At 42.3% G+C, this 20,539-nt stretch overlaps 1 protein-coding gene across 2 annotated transcripts in view; it reads right to left on the minus strand.

Moving 5' to 3' along the window:
* Positions 1–964: 964 nt before the first annotated feature.
* Positions 965–20,539, minus strand: part of LOC110509006 (TSC22 domain family protein 2) — a 31,058-nt gene continuing 11,483 nt past the window's right edge. The window contains exons 2-4 of one of the 2 annotated variants that reach the window (XM_036966769.2): positions 14,812–14,886; positions 3,226–3,277; positions 965–2,710 (exon numbers count right to left, since the gene is read on the minus strand). In XM_036966769.2, coding sequence (XP_036822664.2) covers positions 2,312–2,710; positions 3,226–3,277; positions 14,812–14,886 — 526 coding nt within the window. In that variant the 3' untranslated portion in view covers positions 965–2,311. The remainder of the gene's footprint in view (positions 2,711–3,225; positions 3,278–14,811; positions 14,887–20,539) is intronic. The other variant, XM_036966770.2, reaches the window with a different exon arrangement.

The following is a 20,539-nucleotide window of genomic DNA, read 5'->3' on the forward strand; positions in this document are numbered from 1 at the left end:
AATGAAATGCTGAATGTCCACTAGAGCTGTTGGCCAGATAATTGAATGTTAATTTCTCCCCCATAAACTGCCTCCAATGTCTTTTGGAGAATTTGTCAGTATGTCCAACCGGCCTCAAAATGGCAGACCACGTAACCACGTCAGCCCAGGACCTTCACGTCCGGCTTCTTCACCTGCAGGATCGTCTGAGACCAGCCACCCTGACAGCTGATGAAACCAAGGAGTATTTCTGTCTAATAACGCCCCTTTTTTTTCTTCTCACAAACGAATTCAGATTGGCTTGGCTCCCAAGTGTGGGCTTATGCCCCTGCCCAGTCGTGTGAAATCCATAAATTAGGGCCTAAAGGATTTATTAAATTGACTGATTTCCTTATATGAACTAACACAGTAATATTGTTGCATACATATTTTTGTTCAGAATAAATTAATGGTGGATACTCATCTTTTATTCAGGAGGATTCCTTCATCTTTAAGAGGATAAAACAAACCCTTAGTAAAAAAGAGCTAAACTTGAATCCCACAAGAAAAGCTTAAACATTGACTGTGGCAGTAGGAAATCCATTCATTAGACAGAACTGTTCAACTCCATCTTCAGTGCAGATTATACATCAAGTGAGATAAAAAAAAATGTACATGTTCCGCCTCTCACTCAGGCCACTTTCAGAGTGGCACTGTTTAATGGCAGTCTCTGACAAACACGACTATCACAATAGTTTGTCAGTAACAACGGCCTGGGACTGTTTGATGGAACTAATCAAATGAAAACTACCAGGTTAACAAGCCAGTCTTGTTGGAAGGAAATTACTCCTCAATGGTCAAGTTGTGAGGCTTGATAGAAGCTAACTAATACAATACTACGTTTTGTATTTATGTAGCGAAACTAATTACACATACTATTGTGACAACAAATTATGTCTCAGTCTCCTGTAGTTTCTAATGGGTAGTAATCTCACAGAAAAAAATGGAATCTGAATATTGCATTTATTTAAATACATTAAATTTGCAATGTAACAAAACTATTGGCATATGAAATTCAAACACCATTTAAATGAACAAAACATGGCTCACTTCATTTTCTGTAGCTAGTGTACTTAACACTTGTTTGTATCGCTCTACCAAAACCCTAGCTCTTTGTCTCCATGTCTTTTTTCCCCCCATTTACATTGTTCACAGACTACTATCTTACAATAAGAGTGCTGAATAAAAATATGAGGTAAGAAAGTGGTTTGAAAATTACAGATCATGCAGAACATGCTAAACAGCAACAAAAACATTTTGTTGTGAAAGTGAGAAAAAAAATATACAGAAGTGCACATTACAAAATAATAAATCGAATTACAGCTTTGCATCTTTGGTTACAAAGTAGGTATGAACGATTTCACAGCTTTTTTCCCCCCACCCCAAAAACACATGTACAAGAAGACGAGTATGACAATAAACGTTCCATTTTGGAGACAAAGAAACTAGCAATTGGATTGGAAGTTTGTTAAAAAAAAATAGTCTACCGCAGATTCACGTTCAGATTTCCTGTCCGTAGACTTGGTGTTCACCTGTACAAACTTTGCTATGTTCTTAATACTTTACACTATACAAAATGTACATTCAAACTGGATCTTGACTGGTGCGGATAAACAATTCCATTGTAAAACTGCCTGTTTAGTGTTAGACGTATGTCAGAGTTTCTTGATTATTGCCTACATATTCAACTGGTTAATGTAATACACTGCCAATTGTGTGTACAGACTATTTTAAACACTGATGACAAAAAAAAAGGCCTTTTTTTTTTTATCGTTTTTTTGTGACATTGTTCCTTTCATGAAAATAGCAGCCCCGTAATAAATAAACATTAACCGTAGAACTTTAGACTGATGCATGGATTGGACTCATGTCGAAGAAGAAATGGTGGCGCGGCTCCGAAAATAGATCTCTCCCCCACTTCTTACTTACAACATGGAACAGCAAGGCTAAAAACACATCTCTTACAACAACAAAACATCTCTGGGACGCTCCGATTCATCCTCATGTGAGCTGCACAACTCCTTTGTAGCCGGGGGGGGGGGGGGGGGGATCTGGTCCACAGCACTCAACCAGTCCAGGCTGGCGCCCCATAAGAAAAGCCCCCGTCTCTCTCGCGCAATGATTGCATTAACACTGGGAAAGCCAAACAGGCACAGAAGCACTGCTCTTGGTTATGGTGGCCAAGCTGGTGGAGAACAAGACAATATAATTATTTTGTTGTTTCGTATGCTAATTTAGAATAATTGGAGGGTGCTTTTCTGCTTTTTTTTCTCCTGCTGGGGGGGAATGCACTTCAAGCGGAGTTGCCGTTGGGCTGCGGTTGCAGCAAAGGCTGGCTGGCGTCAAGCTGGGGTTGGAGTTGCTGGGCCTGGAGCGGAGGCTGCGTTTGAGGCTGGGCCTGGAGCTGAGGCTGCATTTGAGGCTGGGCCTGGAGCTGAGGCTGCATTTGAGGCTGGGCCTGGAGCTGAGGCTGGCCTTGGCCCACCCCTTGCTGGGGAGGCGTGCTGCAGGAGGAGTTTGTGGCGGCCGGCCGGACGGAGAGCTCAGACAATTGGTCGCTGTTGGCCAGGGATTTCAGCACGGCGTTCTCCTGTTCCAGCATAGAGTTCCTCTCAAACAGCTCCTTGATCTGCTCCTTCAGCACCTCCACCTCCTCACGCACTGCATACATCAGATGGCTTTTCACTAAGTCCTGAAGGGAGAGAAAACAGGGGACATGCTATTAGTATTTAGCTCGCTAACATCCTCTGTGGGAGGAAAGAGCAGAACAAGTTATTAGCATTTAGCGCGCTAACAGCCATTGCGAGAATACAGGCTAGTTGTTTTCTGCTCTATGTACATTAACTGAACAAAGCAAACCCTGTAGGCACATGATGATTTCACAAACAAAAATGGCCCGGAGCGGCAATGAAGTCAGCGATAAGTCAGACCACAATTTATGCTTGTATTCATCCATGTCAGCAATTGGCTCAGACCAGGGAAACTAGTTGGAGTCTCTAGATGGCAAATTATTTTAATTACTTTAGTTTCAGTTAAGTACCAAGGAGGGACCTAAACCAGGAACCTAAAACATGACATGAGTTGAGATTTGTTCCTTACAATACAGTAGTTCCATTTCAACAATGAGATTTCAACAAGAGACTGTTTAAAACAAGAATGAAAGCAAATGATACCATAAAATTAAATGATTAAATAAAAAACACTTACCATCGCCTGTTCGATTTTATTATCAATGGCAACAACACTGGCTCCAGAGGCACTGTAAAAGGAATAGAGGAGAATATTAGACAATCATAGGGTTATTGAACAAATTATTGATTACTTTTATTACACTTTAAAAAAGGTTTCTTTAACTTTGAACATTTCTGACACTAGAAACCTGAGAGATACCATGGGCCAGTTTATCATGAAAGTAAAGTGAAAAGTAGCCTAGTAGCCCAGCCTGGTCTCTGACTAAACGTAACATAGTAAATGTAAATCCGGGACACTGAAATTAGTATGATACGTTACATAAAGACAGATGGTTACTTAAAGCAAAAACTTAAAGTAGGGACGATGTATAACGCGAATGTCTAGCAACGCAAAGATTGTGAGTTGACGCATCACGGACAACTTCAGCATTTTAAAAACTTTTACGTTTTAGCTACATTCAACTACTTAGCATGTTAACTAACCCTTTAACCTAATTCCGAAACTTAATCCAAACCCCTAGCTAACGTTAGCCGGCTAGCTAGACTTCGTAACACACAATACGAATTGTAAATTTGTAACATATCATACGAAATGGGTGATGGATATCCACAAATTAATACATACCATATGAAACGCAACACATAATATTAAATGTAGTGTCTCAGATCTTTTATTTGACCTTTATTTAACTAGGTAAGTCAGTTAAGAACAAATTCTTATTTTCAACGACGGCCTAGGAACAGTGGGTTAACTGCCTTGTTCAGGGTCAGAACGACAGATTTCTACCATGTCAGCTCGGGGATTTGAACTTGCAACTTTTCGGTTACTAGTCCAACACCCTGCCGCCCTAGGCTACCCTGCCGCCCATTTAAAGTACAGAATAATACGAAATGCTCTGAGACCAGGTTGATTAGTCATTAACTTTTTTCCATATTATTCCTCAAATATCCTAACTCTATCATACATCGTAAGTGCTTAAAAGGCAGTAAATTCAGTAAAGCATCGGTGACAATTATGATATTAAAAAGGTAGCCTATTAAGATATGAATGCCACACTACTAGTACTACTAGCATGCTAAGCTACTAGCAGTGACCTAGACAACAGTTCAATGTAGGTCACAGCCGACAGGAGAAAGGCCAGCCATATGGCCGCATTAACACTGCAATGCAACTTTTTGGACGACCGGACAAAATTCACATAGAAATGTGAGTTATATATTCTCATTGAAAGCAAATCTTAGAAGCGATAGAGCTGGTCTATATGCACTATTTCTATGCTTCCCATTTTTAAGTTTTTTTTTTTTTTTTTTTTTTTTTTACACCTTTATTTAACCAGGCAAGTCAGTTAAGAACAAATTCTTATTTTCAATGACGGCCTGGGAACAGTGGGTTAACTGCCTGTTCAGGGGCAGAACGACAGATTTGTACCTTGTCAGCTCGGGGGTTTGAACTCGCAACCTTCCGGTTACTAGTCCAACGCTCTAACCACTAACCACTAGGCTACCCTGCCGCCCCATACATTTTTGCATCTTTTCCTTTTGGTTTTGTACACCAGCTTCAAACAATAATTCTCTACACTACACTTGTTTTGACAAACTGAAATTGGGCTAACAATTTGAATTTTAGCAGCCTGGAAATGGCGGAGCGATTTCTTAATAGTGAATCTTTAAAAATGGAGACACGACTCACATTCCTATACTGTGCGATCAAAATATATCACGAGATGAACGTGCAACGTAAAAGTTAGACAAAACCACACAACACATCTTGTGACACCTGTCCATCAGTGATGAGAACCAGAATGAAAATAAGTATTGTGCCTCGATAATTGTGTGTGTGTGTGTGTGTGTGTGTGTGTGTGTGTGTGTATTGTTGTACTCTAATGGCTGAGGCAAATCTATATGAATGAAAAGAAATGACATAAAAAAACTAAACTAACATGCATTCATTCAACGACAGGTGTGAATTCTGCACCGTGACCTTTTTGGAAATGTAGTCTACATTTATCGAACGTGTGAACAAAACATATTCCAAACATCCGACTGAAACCACATTTCCAACCTAATTTAGAAAATATAAAAATCAAAAACATCAACGACAACTACAGACCCAGTCCGCATTAACGGCACACTTAAAACCAACGCTCCACTATCGAAAACGGGCGACGGTGAAACTAAAGTAGTGTGAGCAAACGTTACCCGCGTCGTTCCCTGTACTGGACCAATGATCCGGAATAACTATGAGAACCGGGACAGCACGGTAGTTCGTAGGATAGTGTAGAGCATGGTTGAGAGAGTATTCTTTCATAGAACGTGATTGAGCGAAAGGACACTACTGGAGGGCGTAAGTATCACTAGGCTACACCTGGATAAATGTAACAAGAACCCGCACGCACACCACAAGAAGAAATGGGTTGACAAGCATGCGATGGGGATACATTTCACTGCTCCCGCAGCCACCTTCACCTTGATGCACATGCAGGGAGAGAATGGTACATATATCCAGTTATTTTAAAAATCAGGTCAATCAAATAGAAACAAGTTGTTTTTTTTAAATCAAAAACGAGTGTTACTACGCAACTAATCATAAATCAAATGGCAATGGTGGTTTATGACTCAGGTCAACGGCATGTATCCAAGTGAGAATGACTCCACAAAACAGGGAAAGTGGTAAAATGGAATGGATCCGCAATGAATCACCTTGCTTTGGAGTACCCGTAACAAATGCCTATAGCTCGCATGCATTTTGGAGTAGGTTAGGCTGGCTCTGCACAAGAATGCAGATTCAAATTAAGTTTAGTAAAGGGGCACACCTCCCCACACCCCAAAAAGGGATGTGTGGTTTCATGAAATAAGACATTGATACCATATCATATGAACCATACAGCCAACATTTGACAAACAGCATGACTTCCAAAAGCTGTTCACATGATGCTCATGAAGGCTACACCTTTGAAAGACTAACCATAAAATCTCCTTTATTATCTTAGCCAAATAAATAATCTGAAAGACATGCAAGATATTTTTTTGATTAAATGCGCAGTATACACTCAGTGGCCAGTTTACTAGGTACACCCATATCTAGTACCGGGTCGGACCCCCCTTTGCCTCCAGAACAGCCTGAATTCGTCAGGGAATGGAATCAATGCTCAATTAGTATCAAGGGACCTAACGTGTGCCAGGAAAACATTCCCCACACCATTACACCACTGCCACCAGCCTGTACCGTTGACACCAGGCAGGATGGGCCATGGACTCATGCTGTTTACGCTAAATCCTGACTCTGCCATCAGCATGACAACAGGAACCGGGATTTGTTTTTCCACTCAAATTGTCCAGTGTGGGTGATTCCACTAGACCCACTTCTTGTTTCTAGTTGATAGGAGTGGCACCTGGTGTGGTCGTCTGCTGCAATAGTCCATCCGTGACAAGAACCGACGAGTTGTGCGTTCTGAGATATCGTTCTGCACACCACTGTTGTACTGAGCCGTTATTTGCCTGTCTGTGGCCCGCCTGTTAGCTTGCACAATTCTTGCTGTTCTCCTTCCACCTCTCACCAACAAGCTGTTTTCACCCACAGGACTGCCGCTGACTGGATTTTTTTTGTTTGTTTCACCGTTCTCTGTAAACCCTAGACACTGTTGTGCGTGTTAACCCCAGGAGGCCGGTTCTGAGATACTGGAACCGCCTGGTACTGATGATCATACCACGCTCAAAGTCACTTGTTTTGCCCTCTAACTTTCAATCAAACAGTAACTGAATGTCGCGATGCCCGTCTGCCTGTTTATATAACAAACCATGGCCACGTGACTGTAGGATTTAAGCATTTTCGTGAACCGGGTGGTGTACCTACAACTGCCCACAGTGTGTGTGTGTGTGTATGCAGTATTCACCACCAGATATGTGGTAGCCTTTATCAGCAAGGACTGATTGCATAGGTTGATATTCGGTGCCATTCTACAACGGTCATCACATTGTTGTGATCCACACTTTAGAAGGCTAGGAACCAGGTAAGACAGCTGCTGATTTGACATCTCAGGCTCTAATGAGCGCACACACACACAGAGCTTCCCTCAAAATGAGTGTTGGATGGCCCTGGAGCACAACACAAGACATTCTGTTCTTTCACCATCCAATTTAGTTGTCCAAGAAGAGCGGAAGTACAAGCAGATTAACATCAGCAGGCTTCTCCACAGAGGAATGCCCTTCTAGCTCTGCAGCCAATCCAGTGACATCATTTGTACCACTAAATCTCCTCTTTGAGCTCTTGACAAGAGGATGATGGGTAATGAAGACCGAATAAGACAAAACATGTCACATGCGTGGATGCAGTGGGCACACTCCCCCCAAAACCTCTAAAAAACACAAATGCCCACACACATACTATTAGAAAAAAAAATGTAAACATTCCATCTGTGCTTGCCTGTTAAAATGGAACTAATAGAAACATATTGAAAGTATTTGTCCCTGCCCACCTGGTACACCAGGCAGGCTAAAGCAAACGCATGCGAAGCCAGGCAGGGCCCCACTGTCAGTCGTTACGTAGGACCCAAAAAAAACCTTGAAGCAGGCAAAACACAAACTTCAATGTGTGTTTAATTGTTTAGTTCCAGGTGTACACACAGGCCTTCTATAAAAAAAGGTTTCCTACAAGTTTAAAAAAAAAAGGTCTGACCAGACAGATCTCTTGCTCTGTAAAAGCACAGACCTCGCTGTGGGCCCCAAGTCCAAATATCTCCAGACTGGTCCCATGCCAGTGAGACCAACAACTAAAATCAGTTGAAATTCTTAAATCAAATGAATGAATGCAAACATGGACTAGCCTAATCATGTGACATAGGCCTAAACCAAACACTGTTGTCACCATGGTGTCACTGGTCCTTTGGCACTTTAATAAAATCTTACACAACATCAAAACAACCAGAATTAAACATGTCAGCTTAGCAGTTAAGAGCGCTTTGGCCAGTAACCAAAAGTTTGCTGGTTCGAATCCCCGAGCTGAGTAGGTGAAAAAAAAAATAATAATAATCTGTCGATGTGGCCTTGAGCAAAGCACTTAACCCTAATTGCTCCCGAAAGTCGCTCTGGATAAAAGTGACTGCCAAAATGACTAATGTAAACATTGGGCTCTCTAGCTAGCGAGTGTACAGTATGTACACTGCCTAACTGGGCGTAAACGGGCAATACCAGCATTACGAATTTAGATGCTGGGACAGACTGAAGGAGTTTGTTTATTAATTTGCTCAGAAAGGAACAAACGTGACATAGCACAGGCCTGGGTTACAGGACAAAATAGAACAGTCATGTGGTTCTTCCAGGATTGCTCAAGATGAACCTGGGTAAAACCAGCCACTGGTGGTTGAGGGATGGTAGAGTCTTACTATACGACTGACAGAGGTCAATGTGACCACGACGAGAACAGTCTGTTCTGGCCATTAGACACAGTGAATAGAAGATACTGCTATTCAGTGTAAAGGACTGAGGGATTGCCAAAGATAGCTAGTGCTGGATCAGCGCCCGTGGTGGAATTCAGCACCGATCAGAGCTGCCACAAACCAGCAGACCATAGATCAGTCTGGGCAGTGCCCACTCAAATGAACCTACTTTAATACATGTCAGCTTAGCGGTACCTTGTACCGTTTTTGACATTCTGGTGGGCCTATGCATCTATATAGAAAAAACAAAACTAAAATCCTTCCATTGGCATAATTCTTGCAGTGCAGACCACCCGAAACTCAGCGAAGGTCTGAAGGTCTTGAATTTGGGCCCCAGCGGCAAAATGAGTTTGACACCCCTGGTGTAATCCGAGAAGGTGCATAGAGTATCTATTGTGACACTAACAACAATATTTCTGTGACGCTTACAGCCGTTTATGGTTGGGTGTGGAACAGTCACAGCTTTCTTCAAAAGCATCTCGTCCATCCAATGATTTAACAAAATCAGCTGGTTTTTGAATTAAGCTGGTGTTGAATCATGAAGGGTTGGTTACACACTGCTACATAGGCCAAGACAAATAACAGAACTAGTTACCAAAGCCCATGGCAGCTTTGAGTGTCTGAAAGGAAAACAAATAAATGAAAAGAAAAAAAGAAGAAGAAAAACTGTCCAAGAAGCAAAATTACGCTTAGAAGTGGTGATATTTTTGTGGTAAGGCAAAACAAAATGTGGCCAGGTGATGTTACAAGTTCGCCCAAACCTGTTCTGACAGTTTAAGCCAATAGTTTCTAGTTAAGCCACGTAGGCCTCCCTTCTTTGTTCGAGACACTGACTTCGAACATGTACCGTCGGTGGTATAAAGCTACTTCTCCGGCTCTGCGAGGGTAAAGGTGTCAATTCGCCTCTGTTCGTCAGAGCCCACAGGGGCAAAAGGGTTGGGCTGAGATCAAACAAAAAGCCGCTGAGGGAAAAAAAGGGTTCTTATCGCTCATCTTACGCAACTCTGTAAAGTTGACCTTGTTCAAGCACCGGACAGAGCTTAATGGAGCTCAAATTGGGGTTTGGTGTTCCGAACAGAACGACCGAGACCGCTCAAACCTCAAGGGTTCAATAGAAGGTGAATCTAAAGACATATTACCCACCGAAGAGTGGACAGTCATGAAGAGCTCTGACATTGATGAAGACTGAGTGGGAACCTACAATATAGTTGTCATACCTTGCCCCTGGCCACTGTTGCCTCAGTGTCACTAGGATCAGTAACTTTGGAGCTTCAGTGAGGGAGAGAAGCCCAGTTGGGGCCTTTGGCTCAGCTTGGCTCACGATAAAACCAGTGCGAAGCTCAAAAGGCAAGGCCAGTCCACATGTTCAGGACCTGCAGGTTGACTTGACACCTTTGAGAGTACATACCTGCTACTAGCATGAAAGGCTTTTCAAAACCATGTGTGACTGGAAGCATACTCCTTTCATAACTAGAAAAAAACTGAACAGATACACAGGGACCAGTCTGGATAATTGGCAATGGGGCATCCATCCATAGTACTCTTTACAGTAAACATTAGGAGGAAACGGTGAAGCATGATGTTGAGAGACATCGGAACAAATCTCTATGGAATCATGTTGACAGGTCACACAATCAGTTTCAAAATTAGGTTGAATAACTTATATTTTTTTAAATAATATTTGTCACATGCTTTGTAAAAACAGGTGTGAAATAACAGCTAAAGGCTTACTCATGGGCCCTTCCCAACAATGCAAAGAAAGAAAAGATAAATAATAGAAAAGTAAAACACGTAATAAAAGTAATAGATAGACAATGAGTAATGATAACAAGGAGTACCAGTACCGAGTATTGATAGCTTGGCTATATACAAGGAGTACCAGTACAGAGTATTGATAGCTTGGCTATATACAAGGAGTACCAGTACAGAGTATTGATAGCTTGGCTATATACAAGGAGTACCAGTACAGAGTATTGATAGCTTGGCTATATACAAGGAGTACCAGTACAGAGTATTGATAGCTTGGCTATATACAAGGAGTACCGGTACAGAGTATTGATAGCTTGGCTATATACAAGGAGTACCAGTACAGAGTATTGATAGCTTGGCTATATACAAGGAGTACCAGTACAGAGTATTGATAGCTTGGCTATATACAAGGAGTACCAGTACAGAGTATTGATAGCTTGGCTATATACAAGGAGTACCGGTACAGAGTATTGATAGCTTGGCTATATACAAGGAGTACCAGTACCGAGTATTGATAGCTTGGCTATATACAAGGAGTACCGGTACAGAGTATTGATAGCTTGGCTATATACAAGGAGTACCAGTACAGAGTATTGATAGCTTGGCTATATACAAGGAGTACCAGTACAGAGTATTGATAGCTTGGCTATATACAAGGAGTACCAGTACAGAGTATTGATAGCTTGGCTATATACACAAGGAGTACCAGTACAGAGTATTGATAGCTTGGCTATATACAAGGAGTACCAGTACAGAGTATTGATAGCTTGGCTATATACACAAGGAGTACCGGTACAGAGTATTGATAGCTTGGCTAGGAGTACCAGTACCGAGTTGATGTGCAGAGGTACGTGGTAAGTTGAGTTAGATATGTACAGTACAGATAACTAGGAATAAAGTGACAGATATTAAACAGTAGCAGCAGCGTATGTGAAGAGTCAAAAAAGTTAGTGCAGACTAATCTTTACAGCCTCCTGAGGGGGAACTTTGACATGAAATACAGACTCAGCACACCAAGGGAACCATTGAGATCTACAGATTATCTGAGCCTGGCCTGTTTGCGCTTCTGCCATGGAAACCCGACACTCATGGGTGTGTGTGTGTGCCTACGGAGCACCCTACATACAGCACCTCTTGAAACAGGAAGTTAACCAGAAAGTTGGGCCGAGGGCATCCCCTCCTCCCTCGCCATCCTGTGGTGCTGCTGGTGGTGATGGAAACCAACTAGAGATAGACATTCCAGGTGATTGCAGTAACAGTAAAGTCTCCAAACAATCACAGCACAACTGAAATCCACATGTACTCGTCCAGGCGGATGCAGTGCATGTTACTGCAGCGTCCCAGTTAAAAAGCACTCAAGTCAGCCAATCAATGCTTTAGTACTAGTGTGGCTCAGGCACACAGCATTGTGGGAGGTCGGGTGTTTGAAATGACTGCATATGTATGTGTGCAGTTCTCCTCAGCCGTTTTGACGATGTGCATTCATTTCCAATCTGGTGCTGCTCTCTCCTCAGATATGGTTTCACGTACAGAGCCTTCAGAAACTATTCACACCCTTTGACTTTTTCCACATTTTGTTGTGTTTCCGCCTGAATTTAAAATCCATTAAATATTTTGTCACTGATCTACACACAAGACCCCATAATATCAGAGGGATTCATGTTTTTCAAAATATTTACAAATTAATAAAACCACGAAAACCTGAAATGTCTCGAGTCAACAAGTATACAACCTCTGTTATGGCAAGCCTAAATAAGTTCAGGAGTAATAATTTGCTTAAAAAAGTCACATAATAAGTTGCATGGATATTTTTTACCCAGAAAGACTCACAGCTGTAATCGCTGCCAAACGGGATTCTAACGTGACTCAGGGGGTTAAATACTTATCTAATCAAGAGCGTTCTTTTTCATAATTGTTTTACGAATGTTTTAATTTCCTAACACGTAACTCATTGACAAAAAATAATAATAATTTCATCCATTTTAAAATCATACTTCGTAAGACAACAAAATGTGTAAAAAGTCAAGGGGTGTGAATACTTTGAAGGCACGTGGTTCCCTTTTCATTTTTATAGACGCTCCTCAAGAAATTCCTGCCCCCCTGAATGCACCCTCCGTCTTAGCTGTCTGAAAGGGGTAGGGGGAGGTCATAATATACTGGCAAATCATCTGTTCTGTACGTAGGTGTGATAGGGAAAGGTATCGGATGTGTCATGTTCAATAGGAATAATCCGATTTTTTTGTTGTTTTTTATTTAACTCGGCAAGTCAGTTAAGAACAAATTCTTATTTTCAATGACGGCCTAGGAACAGTGGGTTAACTGCCTGTTCAGGGGCAGAACGACAGTTCAGCTCAGGGGTTTGAACTTGCAACCTTCCGGTTACTAGTCCAACGCTCTAACCACTAGGCTACCCTAAAGGACTTCATATTATGACTGAAAAGTACCTTCCTTTCTAGCACCACTAGGTCCAGTGTCATACTGACCAGTGTCATACTGACCAGTGTACAGTCGTGGCCAAAAGTTGAGAGAATGACACATTCATTTCCAAGTTTTCTGCTTCAGTGTCTTTAAATATTTGTCAGATGTTACTATGGAATACTGAAGTGTAATTACAAGCATTTCATAAGTGTCAAAGGCTTTTGACAATTACATGAAGTTGATGCAAAGAGTCAATATTTGCACTGTTGACCCTTCTTTTTCAAGACCTCTGCAATCCGCCCTGGCATGCCGTCAATTAACTTCTGGGCCACATCCTGACTGATGGCAGCCCATTCTTGCATAATCAATGCTTGGAGTTTGTCAGAATTTGTGGATTTTTGTTTGTCCATCCACCTCTTGAGGATTGACCACAAGTTCTCAATGGGATTAAGGTCTGGGGAGTTTCCTGGCAATGGACCCAAAATATTGATGTTTTGTTCCCCGAGCCACTTTGTTATCACTTTTGCCTTATGGCAAGGTGCTCCATCATGCTGGAAAAGGCATTGTTCGTCACCAAACTGTTCCTGGATGGTTGGGAGAGTTGCTCTCGGAGGATGTGTTGGTATCATTCTTTATTCATGGCTGTGTTCTTAGGCAAAAATGTGAGTGCGCCCACTCCCTTGGCTGAGAAGCAACCCCACACATGAATGGTCTCAGGATGCTTTACTGTTGGCATGACACAGGACTGATAGTAGCGCTCACCTTGTCTTCTCCGGACAGGCTTTTTTCCAGATGCCCCAAACAATCGGAAAGGGGATTCATCAGAGAAAATGACCTCAGCAGTTCAATCCCTGTACCTTCGGCAGAATATCAGTCAGTCCCTGATGTTTTTCCTGGAGAGAAGTGGCTTCTTTGCTGTCCTTCTTAACACCAGGCCATCCTCCAAAAGTCTTCACCTCACTGTGCGTGCAGATGCACTCACACCTGTCTGCTGTCATTCCTGAGCAACTCTACTGGTGGTGCCCTGATCCCACAGCTGAATCAACTTTAGGAGACAGTCCTGGCGCTTGCTGGACTTTCTTGGGCGCCCTGAAGCCTTCTTCACAACAATTGAACCGCTCTCCTTGAAGTTCTTGATGATCCGATAAAATGGTTGATTTAGGTGCAAACTTACTGGCAGCAATATCCTTGCCTGTGAAGCCCTTTTGTGCAAAGCAATGATGACGGCACGTGTTTCTTTGCAGGTAACCATGGTTGACAGAGGAAAAACAATGATTCCAAGCACCACCCTCCTTTTGAAGCTTCCAGTCTGTTATTCAAACTCAAGCAGCATGACAGAGTGATCTCCAGCCATGTCAGCTGGTCCTTTTGTGGCAGGGCTGAAATGCAGTGGAAATGTTTTTTTGAGGTTCAGTTCATTTGCATGGCAAAGAGGGACTTTGCAATTAATTGCAATTCATCTGATCACTCTTCATAAGATTCTGGAGTATATGCAAATTGCCATCATACAAACTGAGGCAGCAGACTTTGTGAAAATGTATATTTGTGTCATTCTCAAAACCTTTGGCCATGACTAAGTCAGTTGAGGTGAGGTTCAGGGAACAACTGTTTGTTGATGCACTTTAGTAGACCTTAGTGTTACTGAGGAGGCAGGTTGCCTGACACTTCAGAGCGTTGGGCCAGTAACTCAAAAGGTCGCTGGTTCAAATCCCTGGGCCGACTAGGTGAAAAATCTATTGATTTGCCCTTGAGCAAGGCACTTGCTCTAATTGATCCTGTAAGTCGCTCTGGATAGGAGTGTCTGCTAAATGACTAAAACGTAAATGTACTGATGTAGGCCTATTGGCTGAGTGTGAGAGGTTTGGCTGGCCAACATTCCTACTGCCATGCGGTTTCCATCCATGCACATCCACAAAGGTAAGCTCACTGTTACTGAGCTGCTATGCACTGCACCATAAACACACACAGGAAGGCCTGTCCCATCCAGTCCAGTACAGTACCTATCACTGTGGGCCTTAGAGTCCTGCAGCCTGCTGCCAGACTGGAAGGCCCGGTAGAACACCATGGAGGGGGTCCTGTGTCAACCAAAGTCAAAAGAAAACAGGAGAGAAAAGGAGAGGGGATGAATCAGAGAATACAGGAGAAAACGAGAAACCCGTCTCGTATTGTTAAATTGACTTAAAATCAGAAGAACACCCTGTGTGCATGGTTAACTAGATAGGAGGACAGAGGCTGTGCCTGAAGGTGTCTCAGTAAGTCAGCTGTCACAAGTTTGAGATGAGTACACAGTACGTAATTCACAAATATTCAAATAAAATTTGCTAAGGGGGGGGGGTTTCAAGTGCCTGTTGAAAACAATACATGTACATCTAACCCCACACTCTTAAAAATATTTATAATGCAGCACAGGCAACTGAGGCAAAAACTGTAAAATGGCTTAAGTGTTGAGTTCTGCAGAGAAGGAAAGGAGTTATTTCGCCAACCACTGTGTTGATAGGGGGCGAGCTCAAATGGATACCATTCCCTCCCATGTCCCGACTATGGGGCCCTGGAGGCCACAAGCACACCATGTTCCATGAGGACGGAGAAATGCCTCCCCCCCAAAGCCCCATGTCCATAAACTGAACTACACGTGTGCATCCCCCCCCCCACCCCGCCGTACAGCATGTGTGTGTGAATATCTGAACATTGAGCCAAGGCTCTTTTCCTAGAAATCTCTGGCACAAACTCTCTTTGTCACACAACACTTTTGGAGCTCCACCTTCACGTTTTGTCTCGCTTCATACAAAACCCAACATACATAAACTCATGCAGTACTAATAGTGTTGAGCAATTAGTGCTTTTTGAGGTCTGTTCGGTTCAATTGATTTATTTTTTAAATAGTTTTTGATTTTTTGAAGTGTTCCACAAAAGGCACTAGGCGGGTTCAATGCTGTAACATAATAAAACAAGGATTACAAATCTCATGTTGGTAGCGTCTGTCCATTACTGCTCATCATTTAACATGACTTTAATGGAATATATATTCAGTTTTATTTGATGACTTTTATTTCATTCCAAGTCATCATCTCATCTCTATAGAGCTGCTAAAAAATATATTTTAGTAGTTCTTCAAAGTAAATAAGTTGTTATTTTATGACTGCTGAATAGCAACTATTCATAAACTTGTCTCGTATTTTCAGGTAGAGATACCGCAAAGCAACTGCTCTCTATCCCTTTCCATCAAGCATTCTTCTGTCTCTTTTTCCCCCTCCGTGTCTGCCCCACTTTCACCTAGAACAGCAGGCGGATAAGAAAACACCCAGACCGGACAAGTAGGTGAGCAATGGATTATGGTCAATTGTCATTTATTACCACAGTTTAGTGCAGAAAACATGTAGAATATTGGCCTGTTGGAAACTACAGTTCAGCTCGATCAGATTTATCTCTAGAGAAAACTGTGCAATGTCGGATTAAGCTCACAGAAAAAGAAATGTAATTCAAATCATTTAACCGATGCCGCTCAATTAGCTGTTTACACACACTCATGTAAAAAGAGGACGTTACATCACCGGTCAAGCTGAGGAGAGAGAGTTGCTGCAGGTCGTTTGTGGGCTCGGCTGGGCTTACATTAGTGTTGGGCAATATCCAGACTGGCATACCTTCATACTGTTCCTGTACACACAAAACACATTTAGGCAGCAGGGATCTTGATCCAGGAGGGGATTGATTGTCTCTGCCGGAACCAAGAAGATTGATCTTGCATTAGCCACATAGCTAGCAAGTTAGCAAACCAAATGCATAGCTGGAGTCCTGAGCTGGAGATAACTATCTAAGATGTGCCAAATAAATTAACTTAAGCAGTGGCATAGCATTTGCTAGCAGCATACCACCCTGCATCCCACTGCTGGCTTGCTTCTGAAGCTAAGCAGTGTTGGTCCTTGGATGGGAGACCAGATGCTACTGGAAGTGGTGTTGGAGGGCCAGTAGGAGGCACCCCTTCTTCTGGCCTAAAATATATATATACCCCAATTCCCCAGGGCAGTGATAAGGGACGTTGCCCTGTGTAGGGTGCAGTCTTTCGGACGGGATGTTAAACGGGTGTCCTGACTCTCTGTGGTCACTAAAGATCCCTTGGCACTTATCATAAGAGTAGGGGTGTTAACCCTGGTGTCCTGGATACATTTCCATCCACATTCCATCAAGGACACCTAATCATCCCCATCTTACAATTGGCTCATTCCTCCCCCCTGTGACTTTTCCCCAGGTCGTTGCTGTAAATGAGAATATGTTCAGTCAACTTACCTGGTAAAAGCATGCAACCCTGCAGGGCTTTTTTGTTGTTGTTGACAATATTGAAAATCATACCGTCGGTATTTCAAACTACCCCAGTATACCGCCCAAGCCTAGATCACATGATTCTAGAACACCATCTTCAATGTAACAGATGAACTGGAGCGGTTATCCTCTCCTGTTTTCAAGTTGTAAATCTCCCGACTCTGAAAGGACACCTTAGCCCAATTATGACTGGTTGTAACCTTCTCCTAAACTAACAGACCCTGATGCAACACGCCCATCAGCACATGATTGAGGTAGCCTAGATAACAGCCATATCAAGGTAAGCTGTTGATTCCTAGGCCTGAATGGGTTGAAAAAGTACTAGTAAACTTTGCTACAACATGACTGATAGTTGAACGTAGAGGTCGACCGATTATGATTTTTCAACACCTATATATATTCTTTTTGTAATAATGACAATTACAACAATAAATACTGAATGAACACTTATTTTAACTTAATATAATACATCAATAAAATCAATTTAGCCTCAAGTAAATAATGAAACATGTTCAATTTGGTTTAAATAATGCAAAAAAAAAAGTGTTGGAGAAGAAAGTAAAAGTGCAATATGTGCTATGTAAGAATGCTAACGTTTCAGTTCCTTGCTCAGAACATGAGAACATATGAAAGCTGGTGGTTCCTTTTAACATGAGTCTTCAATATTCCCAGGTAAGAAGTTTTAGGTTGTAGTTATTATAGGAATTATAGGACTATTTCCCTCTATACCATTTGTATTTCATTAACCTTTGACTATTGGATGTTCTTATAGGCACTTTAGTATTGCCAGTGTAACAGTATAGCTTCCATCCCTCTCCTCGCTCCTCCCTGGGCTCAAACCAGCAACACAACGACAACAGGCACCATCGAAGCAGCGTTACCCATGCAGAGCAAGGGGAACAACTACTAGAAGGCTCAGAGAGAGTGACGTTTGAAACGCTATTAGCGCGCGCTAACTAGCTAGCCATATCACTTTGGTTACACCAGCCTCATCTCGGGAGTTGATAGGCTTGAAGTCATAAACAGCGCAATGCTTGACGCACAATGAAGAGCTGCTGGCAAAACGCACTAAAGTGCTGTTTGAATGAATGTTTACGCGCCTGCTTCTGCCTACCACCGCTCAGTCAGATACTTGTATGCTCAGTCAGATTATATGCAACGCAGGACACGCGTGTAGTTAATTAACTAGTGATTATGATTGATTATGCTTGATTGTTTTTTTATAAGATAAGTTTAATGCTAGCTAGCAACTTACTTTGGCTTACTGCATTCGAGTAACAGGCAGTCTCCTTGTGGAGTGCAACGAGAGAGAGGCAGGTCGTTATTGCGTTGGGCTAGTTAACTGTAAGGTTGCAAGATTGGATCCCCTGAGCTGACAAGGTGAAAATCTGTCATTCTGCCCCTGAACGAGGCAGTTAACCCACCGTTCCTAGGCCGTCATTGAAAATAAAAATGTGTTCTTAACTGACTTGCCTAGTTAAATAAAAGGCATAAAAAATGGTTATATATATATATATATATATATATATATATATATTTTTTTTTTATAAAATACTTTTTACAAAAAAAAAAAGATTTCGGCAAATCGGCGCCCAAAAATACAGATTTCCGATTGTTATGAAAACTTGAAATTGGCCCTAATTAAAATAATCCATTCCGATTAATAGGTCTACCTCTAGTTGAAAGGTGTCTAACCTAACTCAATACAGCCCTCAAGCAAAACTAATGACCCAGAACAACCAGTTCAACAAAAATAACCTTTTCAGGCATTCTTTTCCATTGATGTCAACCATTTCTGTCTGTGTCAAACGTTGGCTGCGTTCACCCCTGCACACACAGAACCGCCTTGAGTGAGCCTGGTGGCTGGTTGGTTTGCTTGCAGGGTGTTGGACCTCAGACCTCACTAATTCACTCAGCATGTGAAAAGCCATAGGGACTTTGAAGGGGAGGGAATCAATTCAGTTACATAAATCGGGATATTATTTTTTGACAATATCGCAATATTTTTGCACTAGTCGGCTGTACTGCCACCAAAACTCCAGTATTTTTCCATCTATAGCTTGTTCTCTATCCAATTTTGAAAATGTTGAGCCAAGATATTTTTAGCAATTTATTTCCATGACTGATCAAAACAGTCAGATTTCTCTTGTTCCTCTGCAGCAGACATGGTGAGCAATATGTTAGGAACACTGAATCTTAAAACATATAGAATTGTGACAATTGCAGTACATATCGTATCGGCACCTAAGTATGGCGATATGGTATCGCGAGGTCCCTAGCAATTCCCAGCCCTAGAAAGAAGCAATCTCTCCTGGTGTTCATGAGGCCATCTGTCCCATCCATCAGAGCCTGGGCAGAACTAGGTCAAGACTATTTAGATTCCAGCGCTCTGTTAGAGTCCCCCTGCGGCACAGGTTTAATTCAGTGGGGTGTTGGGGAGTAAGAGAACGGGGCTCAATGCCCACTCTTTGTGCAAAGCAATGATGACGGCACGTGTTTCTTTGCAGGTAACCATGGTTGACAGAGGAAAAACAATGATTCCAAGCACCACCCTCCTTTTGAAGCTTCCAGTCTGTTATTCAAACTCAAGCAGCATGACAGAGTGATCTCCAGCCATGTCAGCTGGTCCTTTTGTGGCAGGGCTGAAATGCAGTGGAAATGTTTTTTTGAGGTTCAGTTCATTTGCATGGCAAAGAGGGACTTTGCAATTAATTGCAATTCATCTGATCACTCTTCATAAGATTCTGGAGTATATGCAAATTGCCATCATACAAACTGAGGCAGCAGACTTTGTGAAAATGTATATTTGTGTCATTCTCAAAACCTTTGGCCATGACTAAGTCAGTTGAGGTGAGGTTCAGGGAACAACTGTTTGTTGATGCACTTTAGTAGGCCTTAGTGTTACTGAGGAGGCAGGTTGCCTGACACTTCAGAGCGTTGGGCCAGTAACTCAAAAGGTCGCTGGTTCAAATCCCTGGGCCGACTAGGTGAAAAATCTATTGATTTGCCCTTGAGCAAGGCACTTGCTCTAATTGATCCTGTAAGTCGCTCTGGATAGGAGTGTCTGCTAAATGACTAAAACGTAAATGTACTGATGTAGGCCTATTGGCTGAGTGTGAGAGGTTTGGCTGGCCAACATTCCTACTGCCATGCGGTTTCCATCCATGCACATCCACAAAGGTAAGCTCACTGTTACTGAGCTGCTATGCACTGCACCATAAACACACACAGGAAGGCCTTGCATTAGCCACATAGCTAGCAAGTTAGCAAACCAAATGCATAGCTGGAGTCCTGAGCTGGAGATAACTATCTAAGATGTGCCAAATAAATTAACTTAAGCAGTGGCATAGCATTTGCTAGCAGCATACCACCCTGCATCCCACTGCTGGCTTGCTTCTGAAGCTAAGCAGT

This window comes from Oncorhynchus mykiss, chromosome 28 (assembly GCF_057628025.1).
Source record: "Oncorhynchus mykiss isolate SJ-2025 chromosome 28, ASM5762802v1, whole genome shotgun sequence".
Classification (NCBI taxonomy): domain Eukaryota; kingdom Metazoa; phylum Chordata; class Actinopteri; order Salmoniformes; family Salmonidae; genus Oncorhynchus; species Oncorhynchus mykiss.